Source organism: Myotis lucifugus, unplaced genomic scaffold, assembly GCF_000147115.1.
Source record: "Myotis lucifugus unplaced genomic scaffold, Myoluc2.0 scaffold_39, whole genome shotgun sequence".
NCBI classification, from domain to species: Eukaryota; Metazoa; Chordata; class Mammalia; order Chiroptera; family Vespertilionidae; genus Myotis; species Myotis lucifugus.
The window spans coordinates 300,689-313,746 of NW_005871087.1; the positions used below are offsets into that span (position 1 = coordinate 300,689).

Consider the following 13,058-nt stretch of genomic DNA (forward strand, 5'->3'; position numbering starts at 1 on the left):
ACTGGGGATCGAGACCACAACCTGGGCATGTGCCCAGTGACCTCCTGTTCATAGGTCAAAGCTCAACCACTGAGCCATGCCGACCGGGCTCCTTGGCACTCTTTACTCCTATACTCTGGCCTTCTTTCGGTTTCTTTCTGTCACAGAGCTTTTGCACATACTATTTACTCCAGGGAAGGCTTATCTCTCTCCACTTTGCCTAATGATGTTTAACTCATCTTTTAGCTTTTCTAACAAGCTTGGCTTTTCTAACACTAGTTCAAACCCCTATATTAACTGTAGACTTTCATAGTAATGTATAATTCTCTTTGGTATTTTATATCATTTGATTTATTTCTTTTTCTCTCTCCCTGACCAGACTTTAAACTTTATAATACAAGAAACATGTCTGTTTTTGCTCACCACAGTATTCTTAGTGCCGAACATAGTACATTTCTGTTATGTGAATATTTTTTAAGTGAATGAAAGGATAATGGTGTTTGGCAAATGATAGGCTCCAGAGGAAACAAAACATGTAGCTATCCTGGTTACTGTCTAGCATGGGGCAGTGAGGAGACGAACTCAAAACATGTCCTTTTGCAATCCTATCTAATAAAAGGGCAATATGCAAATTAACCATCACTCCATCACAAAGATGGCGGTGCCCATAGCCACAAGATGGCAGCGCCCAGTCCTCTCAGTCCTGCCGGAGTTCCCCAGTCCCGGGCCACTGTGATGAGGCAAGCATCTTGTGCCCGCCTGCGAATGGGCCTCTGGGCTGTGGAAAGCCTCTGGGCAGCGGGCGCGAAGCAGCCAGCCCCCACAGAGAGCTACTGGCGCACGGATTGTGTGCAGGGCTACTAGTATTGTATAATAGTGTATGAATGCATAGATACATACCTGAAGTCGTTTTGAGAAATTAGGCCTATTTTTATTAATTGGACTATTTGCATCTTGTTTTTAAATGATAAAGCATTTAAAATGTATATTTGAAATTACTCATGAATGAAGAAGTAGCATAAGGGTAACAGGGAAGGAAGACAAATTAAAGCACTTTATTATTGTCCATAATATATTTCCATCCTTCGTTAAAAATGGTGCTAGAATGGTAAATAAATAACCTTATTACTTGAAAGATTATTTTAAACATCAGGGCATAATTTTAACATTGCTCATGGTAAGAAATGTTAACTTTACAATTTTGCATCTTTAAGATCTATTCTGGTCGAGAACTTGAAGAAACATTAAATAAAATCAGGGAAATTTTGTCAGATGACAAACATGACTGGGATCAGCGTGCCAATGCAGTAAGTTTTTTATTTTCTTATCCCTCTCCTCTTTTTTTCAATGTTCTTTTTCAAAAACATGGAAATTCAGTAGTACTACTCTCTGGTATTTCAGATACTTATGAAATAGAAAGTCTGATAAGTGATATTTCTTTCTGGAAAGTACATCAAGATAGTTGGCATTTCTGACTTAGGCTAATTTTTGTTGTTTTTGCTGGTCAGGTGGAACCTGTCTCACTCGTTTGTTAGTCTCTCTACCTGTGCTACTTGTTGAGTGACCAGGAAAGTGCAAGCTTCCCTGATGCCACAGGGCCGTGGCCTGTCTGTGGGACTGCATAGTCAGTACTGGCCTCCATTCTTACAGGGTTTACCAGAAGAGCAGTTCACTTTTCCTGATGCTCAGTATTTTCATAATGTCAATATAAATTCACGACAGTATGGCCATTTGTCTGGCTTTTTCTTTTTCTCTCTCACATCTCTCTCTCTGAATGTGATAAATATTTTCACAACCATGATTTAAAAAAAAAAGGCCTGATATTTTTTAATTAAGAATATTTTATTTCGCTTAAATCCTTGAGATACTATTTGATAAATTTTAAAATGATATTTGCAATGTCAAAAGACTATAATTCAAAGTTTGTGACTTAGACAAATTTACTTCTGACTTACCTCTTGAGTGCCTCATTGTCCTCAAGAAGCCAGAGGAGGGGTTCCATTTGAAGACTATGAGAGCCTGAGTCTCTATTTTGATGGCTTAATGGTTGGTCCCTCTGCCTCTGTTCTTTTGCTTACGTGTGAATATAGTTTCCAGAATTGGGCCCTTTTAAAAATAGTCTCCTTAGTATATAGTGGTAATAGTTGCACAACATTTTGATTGTACTCAATGCCATTGAATTGTATACTTTAAAATGGTAAATTTTATATAAATGTGAATTTTACCATAATTTATTAAGAAAATACTTCCTTAAAACTTCAAAATTTAGTAATGTATTCATACATTACATATGTCTGTTATGCATATAACCAAATCTATAATGTTCTTTCCCAGAAAGCTTTGTGTTTTGGTTTGCATGTTTATTTTAAGATGTTTAATACTGTTAAAATGTCTGAATATAGTTATATAAATAGAATGAAATGTTATTTTTTAAGTTTTGTTTAAATAATGAAGTTCAGATAGCTTTAAGATTTTTTTTGCACTGCCACTTTTTTGGGTCAATAATGGTAATTTTCTTTATTTCAGCTTAAGAAAATTCGATCATTGCTTGTTGCTGGAGCTGCACAATATGATAGCTTTTTTCAACATTTACGCTTGTTGGATGGAGCACTTAAACTTTCTGCTAAGGATCTTAGATCCCAGGTGGTTAGAGAAGCTTGTATTACTGTAGCGTAAGTATATTCTTTATGTGATGTGTTTTCTATGAATGAATTTGGTACTCATTGAATCAGATCTCATTAAGTAAAGCAGTAGCAAGATAACCCCCAAAAAGCATATATGTGATCCAAATATCATTTATATTATAAGGATCCAATTTGTATGACTTTTTAAAAAAATATATTTTTATTTATTTCAGAGAGGAAGGGAGAGGGAGAGAGAGATAGAAACATCAATGATGAGAGAGAATCATTGATGGGCTGCCTCCTGCATGCCCCCAACTGGGGTTCGAGCCTGCAACCCGGGCATGTGCCCTTGACTGGAATCGAACCTGGGACCCTTGAGTTCACAGTCCGACGCTCTGTCCACTGAGTCAAACCAGCGAGGGCCAATTTGTGTGATTTAAAAAAAAAAATTCTTAACAGCACTTTATATCAACTTTCAAATGTGTTTATACGTCTAAAACCTACAGGTGGATTTTTGGTCACTAACTCTGAGTGTAAGAAGAAAGTGAATGGGTCTGAGCACTGGCTACATTCAGTTTTCTCTTTACTAATTTGGATATTAAGCTCTCTATTTCTGATATTTTAGCAATTTTAGGAATTATAACATGCATCATTAACTTATCAAAATATAAACTTATTCTGTATGCTTATATTCTTCCAAAATTTAAGGATGGTAGAACCCTAAAATTCCTCTCCATCTGAATACTTTTGTTGTATATGTTGTTGAATAAGCATTCCTTTGAAGATAGGGAACACATAGATGCCTACTATTAATATTTCTAATCAGGATTGAATTGGATGTTCTAGTCAGAACAGGAAATAAAAACTATGAAGATTCAAGATAAGGAACAAACTCCCATTTTTAATGAGTGATATAATTATGCTGAAAACCACGAGAATCTATAATAAATAATTATAATTAAGGCACTTTACCAAGATTGCTAGATACAAGTCAGTATACCAGTATACCAAAATAATTGAATATCTCTCGATTGCAAAACAAAATGAAAATCCACGAAATGTAACCTTGAAAAGTATTCCAGCCCTGGATGGTGTAGCTCAGTTGGTTAGGCACTGTCCTGTGCACTGGAAGGTTGCTGGTTTGATTCCCAGTCAGGGCATATGCCCAGATTGTGGACTCGATCCCTGGCAGGGGCCTTATAAGAGGCAGCTGATTGATGTTTTACTCTCCTTATCCCTCTTCTCCTCTCTCTCTCAAAAAATAAAAATAAAAAACTACGAAAAGAAAAATATTCCATGATGAGAATTCTGCTTTTGGCCAATGATACAATACTGGTACAGGACTACCCCTCTTGCAGAAAGCAACAGAATATGTAAAACACCTTTTTTTAAATAATAGACAGCGGCCAGAGGGGGACTATGATTCTTGAAAGAATCAAATCTTGAGAACAATATGATCAGCATAGTTATGACCTTGAAGCACTTTCTGGACCATGGGAATGGGAGGGAGAACTCAAGCAGAGCAAGGCAGTCGCACCAAGTTGAGAAGAAACAAGAGACTGGAGATTCTGAAGGGTGAAATAGCTAAAAAAAAAATTTAAAACCTCACCCGAGGATATGTTCTTATTGATTTTAGAGAGAGAGGAAAGGAGAGAGAGGAAGAGAGAGAAATATTGATGTGAGAAATATCGATCAGTTGCCTCCTATATGTGCCCCCACCAGGGATCTATCCTGCAACCTAGGTATGTGCCCTCACTGGGAATTGAACCCACAACCCTTTGCTGTATAGGATGACACTCCAACCAACTGACCCACTAGGCCAGCTCAGTAGCTAAAATTTACAGTGCAGAATACTGGAGAGAAGAGATATACACACAAAAAGAGCTGTAGAAATCTCCATAGGCGATCTCATGAGTCTAGCTCCGTGGGCGGCAAACTGCGGCTCGCAAACCACATGCGGCTCTTTGGTCCCTTGAGTGTGGCCAAGAAGTTTCAATCACACTGTACGTGTGCGCCCGCACGTGGTATTTTGTGGAAGAGCCACAAAGGGACACTCAAGGGGCCGCAGTTTGCCGACCACTGGTCTGTGCATGTGAGAGTTGCAGCTGCCTATATACCAGTAAGAACTTCTGGAAGTTATAAAGTAAGCAACAATTTCCAGAGTTCTCTGAATCAAGAACCTGAATTTTTTGGAACTAAATGTATCCCAACCATGTATTTTAAGTAAGATATAAATATATAGACATTAACCAATAATGCAAGCGTTTTCAGAATTGTGGTTGCAGCATTCTTCCTGTTTTAACTAAAATCATAAAATTAAAAGTTGGATTTGTTGTTTAACTACAAATAAGGTATCCCTAGGATTGTCCAACTATTATATGATAGAGTTGTATTTTCAATCAAGAATTCTGAAATCCTACTCCAAAGATATCAGGGAATATTTGTTACTAATACAGTGGGGGGATACCATTAATAGAAATAGAGATTATCTTGAGGAGTACTGATTTGGGTAAGATTTTGAACTTGTTTACAAAAGATGTTGAATTTAAGATTCATATTGGTACATTAGTATGGAAATATCTGATGATAGAGATAAAGGTCAGGGTAAACAGCTAAATTTTTTACCTGTAATGTTAATGGTTAAATTTTGAGATCAGCCAAAACCGGTTTGGCTCAGTGGATGGAGCGTCGGCCTGCGGACTGAAGGGTCCCGGGTTCGATTCCGGTAAGGGCATGTACCTGGGTTGCGGACACATCCCCAGTGGGAGATGTGCGGGAGGCAGCTGATCGATGCTTCTCTCTCATCGATCTTTCTGACTCTCTGTCCCTCTCCCTTCCTCTCTGTGGGAAATCAATAAAATATATTAAAAAAAAAAAATTTTGAGATCAGGTAGCTTCTCCAAGCGCCATTGCAGATAGATGGTAAAATGGCAAATTTCAACTTTGGACTTGATATTTAAAAGATGGGAAAGAGAAGGAAATATATAATATTTGCGCTTTCCTATCTTTCTTTTGCTTTCTGTCATAAAAACTGAATAAAATAAAAATTTTAAGTTGAGTAAAAGAATATTTTAAAGTTATATGGTCCTACCTATATTTAATGTTAAACTATTTTTTAAAAAGCATTTTTGTCTTCCTTTGTAGCCATCTATCAACAGTTTTGGGAAACAAATTTGATCATGGCGCTGAGGCCATTGTACCTACACTTTTTAATCTCGTCCCCAATAGTGCAAAAGTCATGGCAACTTCTGGATGTGCAGCAATCAGGTTCATCATTCGGGTAGGCTCTTCTCTTCTCTTCCTCCTTTCCCCTTTTAAAAATGTACTTAAATAAGTTATTGGTATTTTTTTTAACTCCAAGGGGAAAATTACTTTTGAATTACTTTTCTGATAATAAAAGCAATACATGGTAATTGTAGTTATTCTGGAACATTTAAATAATGCAGAGTATTACAAAGTAAACATTTTTAACAACATATACACATGAGTACATGTATGCATGTGTGTGTGCACATCTAACAATGTTACAGGTAGTAACAGGCTATAGATGTAAAATAGTAAAAATGTTATAGACAGTGGTAAATGATGACAGGAAAATTTTTACTATTTCTTATTGTCCATATCTTGACGATACCCAAAAGAACAGAGATAAAAAGATAAATCTCCCCACACACACCCCCCCCCCCTTAAATTCTACTCACTTGACAGTATCCATTTTGCTGTTCTTGAGCTTGTCATATTACTGATATACATACTGTTCCTCCGTCTCACTGAAAATACAATCAGGTGGGGTTTTTGTTTGTTTATGTTATCTCCTGTTTTATATACAGACAGTCCTTAGGTTACGTTGGACTCAACGTAGGTCGTTTCATGGTTACATTGCCATCTCCCATTTATTTATTAAAAAAAAAGTTCCGTCATTTCGACATATGTAATTTTGTGCTTTATGTTTTTATTATTTATTTACCACAAGTAAAGGTCAGGAATTGTTATCTTTTAAATTTTTTTTACTGTTTCACTTCATTACTGCTGTGTATGTGCTCCATGGGAGTGACGTAGGTCCTTATGTAGGTGGGTTCCAACTTACAGCAAAAATCGCGTTATGTCGCGCCGTAGGAACAGATCTCCGACGTAAACTGGGGACCTACTGTATTTTGTTTGCTTCCTAGGGGACTACTTCCTTAGATTGCTCTATTTGATTCCTCATTCTCTTTTTAATTCTAGAGAAGTTTTTTTTTTTCAAGTTGTTAACTCTACTAATATTAATAAGTTAAAGTCTGAATTGTTCTTAGTATTTGGTTGAATGTTTTGTCATTGCGAGGGTCATTTTTTATTTTCCTTTGGCACAGCTACCCCTGAATATAGTGTCACAGTAGTTAGGTGTCTCCCCATCCCTGCCATGTGTTGGAGGTGGGCTAATCAGCAGTCGGGCCTTGGGGAGATTATGAGAGAGAGGAGGAGGCTGGTGGGTGAGAGATGGTTGTGTGTGTGGCTTAGGGACTGTCCTTGCACTTTAACTCCATAGTAATGTTTGAGGAATGAGTTCTGGATATTCTAAGGAGCAGGTCCATAGAGTGCTTCCATGCTGAATGTAACAGTTGAATAACATGCAGGTAAGCACTCTCTTGCACTAGTCTCTTGAACAGCTTCAAGTCTATGGGTGGTTTCTCTCTGAAGTAGCTGAAAAGAAGTTTTCTCTTTTATTTCGGTTGAGTTAATTGTGGCAGATGTGGTACGCACATTCTACTTCAGTGAAGACTTGTAATGAAGCACTCTTGGCAGAGAGCCTTCACATGGCAGCCTCTTCAAGGATTGCCTCAATTGCAGGGAGCTGCCTTTCCCACAGCCTTGCCCCTTCTCAGTATGGCCCTCATCCATTAACTGTTTGATGTGGAAGTGTAAAGCTTTGGCCATCTTGGACCAATTCGAGACTATGCTGAAGGGCCATTTTAACTCTATAGCTCCCGAATGGCCTTTAGATAAGATATCCTTGGGCCATATCATAGGTCAGTTTCTTCCTCTGCCCACTCCTGTTTCCTTTTCATACCTTCCACAGGTGTTGATCCCAAGGGCATGTCTTAATAGCCTCATGCTAAACTCTATCTCAGACCCTGTTTCATAGGTAACCCAGCCTGTTCCATTAACTCAGAAGGAAACTAGAGCTTTAAAGCATCAAAAATGTATACTTTAGTTACTATTATGTCTATGTTGAACTTTTTAGCATTTGCTTCACTAAAGAAGAGCATAAGAATTACTAATAGAAGTCAGAAGATTATACCTATTGAACTTTACCTGAATTCTGGAGAGCTATAGTTCAGCCAGAATGAAAGTTCAGTTAAAGTCACCATTTCAAAGTGCATTCCCAATAGTTAGGTATGTAGATTCATACTGATTACCTACTTTGATTACATAGCAGTTATTATCTTCTACCAGGAGGAGCCATGGTACTTCAGAAAATATAACAAATACATGCCCAGTTTCTTTTAGTGTTTTCCCCCCAGAGCCACACTATCCTAATGGTTCTTTGCAGTTATACAATTAGCTTGTCTTTATAATATTACAACCACACCTGTCCTTCTGAAACTATATTATCATTACTAGTACTCTAATTTGGGAAAACTTTTTGACTGGCCTTAATTTCTTTCAAAATCAGATTTTATTATCTTTTTGTCCTGTACTAATATAAATACGTGAATGTAAGACAAATAAAAGAGGGGATTATGTGAAGTGCCCAGTATTTTTCAACCTTTTCTAAAACATCTTTTTCAGCATACTCATGTACCCAGACTTATACCTTTAATAACAAGCAATTGCACATCAAAATCAGTTCCTGTGAGAAGGTAAGTTTGGAGGGGAAAAATTTTTTTTAGTATGGCCTTAATATTGCATTTTGTTTTATTCTTAGTCTGGTGCAAAAATTAGTTTTTATTAATTTCTTGCCTTCTAGAAACCTTAATAAAATTGTTTATCTTATGTCATATAAGGGAAAAGGAATGAAGCAATTATTATGACTACCCACGTTTCTCAGTTTTGTCATATTCAGCTTTGGTTTATTTGGGTCGCTGATTGTTGGTTTTTAGAGAGTTGGGAGTCTGGAGTCAGGCCTCCGCTGGAGTCCTATAGCTGCCACTAATTGACTGTCCTGCCTTGGCAATTATTGAATCACTTTAAACCTCAGTGTCCACGTGTTAATAGGGCTAATGATATCAGTCCCATAGGATCTGAGGATTAAATGAGATGCACATTAGTAGAATTGAACATAGTGCATAGAGTCAACAGCCATATCAGGTCAATCAGTTACCCTCTCTCTCTTCTTATGATTTCTACAAATTTTAATATCGCCATCAATAACAAAGACAGCAAAAACGAGATTTGTGCATTTGATGTTTGAGAAAATTGTAAAGAATTCTTTCTCTTTTAAGTTTGATAAGTATATTTATTTAATACTTTGAATGTTAGGAAGAAGATGGATAAGACATCCTTATTTACTTTAAGTGTTTTGGAGTTTTGGTGACACTTGTTCATTAACTCTCTCCTTGAGGGTTGGCAAATGACAGCTCGCTGGCCAAATGGTACAACCCATAAGCTAAGACTATTTGTACAACCCACAAGCTAAGACTATTTCTAATGTGTGTTTTTTCAGATTTTTTTAATTGATTTTTTTTAGAGAGAGATAAAGGGAGAGAGAAACATTAATGTAAGAGCAAAATATCAGTCAGCTGCCACCTGCACGCCCCCTGGGGATCAAGTCCACAACCCTGGGCATGTGCCCTGACAGGGAATCGAATTGGCAATCTTTTGGTACATGGCACAATGCCCAACCAACTGAGCTATACTGGCCAAGGCTATTTCTAACATTTTGGGAGGGTGAGTGAAAGGGGGAATAAAGAAGAATATGAAATAGAAATGGCATGTGGTTCCTAAAGCCTGAAATATTTACTGTTCTGGCTCTTTACAGAAAACGTTGACCAATCTCTGACTTACATTGAGGAAAATGGTAATTGAGGGATAGGAATGTAACAGAGAAGAGGGAGTCGGGAAGTACATCATAGAACTCTTTGAGAAGGGAAAGCAATTCAATAACTGTAGGAGCAGTGAGTGGGGTATAACTTAAACAGAGATGTAAACCTGCCACTCACTGCAGAGCTGTCAGATAGGCCACTGAGGCCAGAGCACATAAGTGGAAGGTTTCTGTAGGAAAAGTGCCTGATGGGGTGGAGGAGGAAGGGCCAGGAGTAGGTTGAAGTCAGTATAGAAGGCTTTGAATGTCATAAAGAGGAATTTTGACATTGTTCCATTCTTTGACTGTTTTTGCTGAGGAGGTAGTGTCATCGATCCTAGTCTTTATTCCAGCTATGAACAGTGATTAAGAAGGCACAAGGTTTAAATAAGTGGGAATATTAATAACTCATTGAAGAGAGGCAGGGTCTGAACTAGAGCTATAATGTTGATAATTGATTGAAGGAGATTTTATTCAATAAATAAATTCAAAGGATTTCAAGTGTAGAAAGGAGACCTGGTAATTGGGTATGCATGAGAGTGGTGATGTCAAATGTTTTAGACTGTGAACTCTGGAGTCAGAATGCCAGGAGTTACAGCTCTATCACTTTGGACAACTTAATTTAACTTCCCTATTTCTCATTTCCTGATCTGTATAATATGGGCCAAAAGAGTGGGTTTGAGAGGGTAAAATTTCATATGTTCTTTTGTATGTAGTGTTTGAGTTGACTTTCACTGCCTGCCTATGTAAAGATGTTGAATTGAACCAACATCTAGATGTGAGAAGCATAGCTGGGAGTCAGGTACAGATGATGTTGCCCAAGTTGACTATAAAGGGAAGTGGGCTGAGATCAACACAAACTAGGTGAGCACCTGTTTAAAGATTAGATGCCAAGAAAGAAGAGAAGCTCAAGAATGAGACGGTTGAAGAAGTTGAGGACTAGAAGGCTTAGGAGAAAATGTACAGATATTTGATTAAAAATCAAATATGTATCTTTTTAAGGAAACATTGTAAAAATAGAAAATCCATCACATCTTTCTTGATTACCATTGTATATCTTCAATTTCTAGTGCATAGTAGGTATTTGACAAGTATTTTTAAAATTAAATGAAATTCGTTAATTTTACATTTGACAAGCATTTTAAGTTAAATGTATGAGGAACTCTTAGTCTTTTTTAACTACTTACCATAGAAATAGTTGGAACCTTAAAGTAAGTTAAGTACATGACAATTAAGATGACCAAAAACATGTCTTATACAGTTGTCTTTAGAAATCTGTGGGGATTGATTCCAGGATCCCCATGGATACCAAAATCTGCAGATGCTCAGGTCTCTTACATAAAATGGAGTAGTATTTGCATATAACCTATATTTGCATATAGGCTACAGCAGGGTGTGCCTACATCATGTGGATTCAGCATAGTGATTGGTGTGTGGCAAATTCATTTTGCTTTTGGGAACTTTCTGGGGACTCCCCCCACCACCTCCGCCACTCCTAATATTTTCAGTCCCTAGTTGGTTGAATCTAAGGGTATAAACCCACAGATACAGAGGGCTGCTTGTTCTTCAATTTGGGGCTCAAAGTGCAGTATTATAGAAGAAAGTGCTACTTAGTATTTAGTTATAAATTAATATAATGTTATAACATTTAGTTATAATTAATTTTTCTTTTTTAGGCGTTCATTTGAATTTTTAGATTTATTGTTACAAGAGTGGCAGACTCATTCATTGGAAAGGTATGCATCAGCCCTCCTTATCCTCCCTCCCTCCCCTCCCCAGTGTTACCAGTTCTTTAGAAGTTGATGGTATTGGTTTTGTGTTATTTCCCATTTTGCTTTAAAAGTTATTTGTATTGGTTTTCCTTTAAAGCTGTGGTGTAATGTTCCTTTGATTTGTTGTAGCTATGAATAGTATGATTTTCTTCTTTGTGAGGTGAGTGAGGGTCTCTTAAGTAGAATGAGTCATATAAGATACTCCAGGTTAAATTGGGCAAAAATTAAAAATGTATCTCTAGTCATGTGAGACAGGTTTACCAAGGTGCAATTAATAAAGTAATTAATGACTAAAGAGAGAAGGAAGGCACTCCCTTTCCAAGGAAAGAGATAAAAAAAAGTTTCTCCACACCTGCTGTCAGGTGTCATAGGGAGTGCTTAATGTCGTTCTGAGATGAGCAAGAGGAAAATGTAGGTAGCTCGGTAGTCACTGGCTATTTGTATGGCTGTATTTCTTGTTGGTTTCAAGTTTGAAACTTGGGATATGCCTACATTTATGCTGAAAATGATGCTGATTTGCCATTTTTATGGAAATCATTAAATTTGTCCACAGTCCCCTTTAAAGAAAATAGAATTTGTTGTTTAATGTAGGCATGATATAATTTGATATAATTCCAAGTTTTCTTTAAGTTCATGTGTGGCAGCTTCTATTCAGTTTTATAACTGATCATACTATTAGCAAATCATTTTCTGCATTGGTGGGTTAGTGACGAACCACACAGATCATTTTTTATTCATTAAAAATTTATAATTTGAGTACTATATATTTATACATTATTTGGATTTCATATACAAGTAATTATTTTCAGGTTGATAATGTTTAACTTGTCAGAAGAAAACTGAATATGAATGAAATGTATGAGGTGGATTATTATAAAATCTTGCAGCCTTAGATTTATTATTGTCCACTAATTAATCTTTTTACCTCCCTTTCTCCTTTGTGATTGATGTGTAACACATAGGCATTAAGTGTTATTTGTGGTGAAATATAGTTTTACACATGACACTAAAGATGTTTTATTTTATAGACATGCAGCCGTCTTGGTTGAAACTATTAAAAAGGGAATTCATGATGCTGATGCTGAGGCCAGAGTGGAAGCAAGAAAGTAAGTCTATAATGTATTTTTGTGACAGTTTAAAATACTTTAGTCTTTTCATTGAAAGGAATTATATTGGGAGAATGAAAATATTAGAATTGTCCCAGTTATTCTACTTTTGATTAGCTCTTCAGTGAAATTGAGATTGATTTTCCTCCACTAAATCTGTACTAGATGTCTCACAGTTTACTTCTTGTTGTCATGTGTATAGTCATCAGTATTTCTAGTCCATCATAATACATCTTCCCTCTTATTGTGAATAAAATAACTGTCACTTATTGAGCATGTGTTATGTACCTGATACTGTGTGGGGCAGTTGGTATTCATTCTTTTCTAACATTTGAAGTGCAAGATTGGCACCTGAAGTTTGGAGATTTGGGGTATACCCAAGCCCCAAAGCAGATTTCTTTTGATCTGCTTTTCTCAAAATCCTAACATTTTTCCAAAACTTGTTAACTTTAGAAAGCATTCACTTGAGATACAGTGGATGTCTTAAAAACCTGCGTGCTCACCTGCATTCTTGAATGTATGCATTTTATTTTTAATGTCTAATAATGTAAAGCTATTATTTTGTGCTTTTTTCCCC

General features: G+C 36.8%; 1 protein-coding gene across 19 annotated transcripts in view; it reads left to right on the plus strand.

Moving 5' to 3' along the window:
* Positions 1-13,058, plus strand: part of CLASP2 (cytoplasmic linker associated protein 2) — a 179,859-nt gene that overhangs the window by 95,422 nt on the left and 71,379 nt on the right. For all 19 annotated transcript variants that reach the window (XM_023752930.1, XM_023752926.1, XM_023752928.1 and 16 more), the window contains 6 exons: positions 1,194-1,286; positions 2,506-2,651; positions 5,748-5,883; positions 8,373-8,443; positions 11,280-11,339; positions 12,404-12,481. In XM_023752930.1, the coding sequence (XP_023608698.1) occupies positions 1,194-1,286; positions 2,506-2,651; positions 5,748-5,883; positions 8,373-8,443; positions 11,280-11,339; positions 12,404-12,481 (584 nt within the window). The remainder of the gene's footprint in view (positions 1-1,193; positions 1,287-2,505; positions 2,652-5,747; positions 5,884-8,372; positions 8,444-11,279; positions 11,340-12,403; positions 12,482-13,058) is intronic.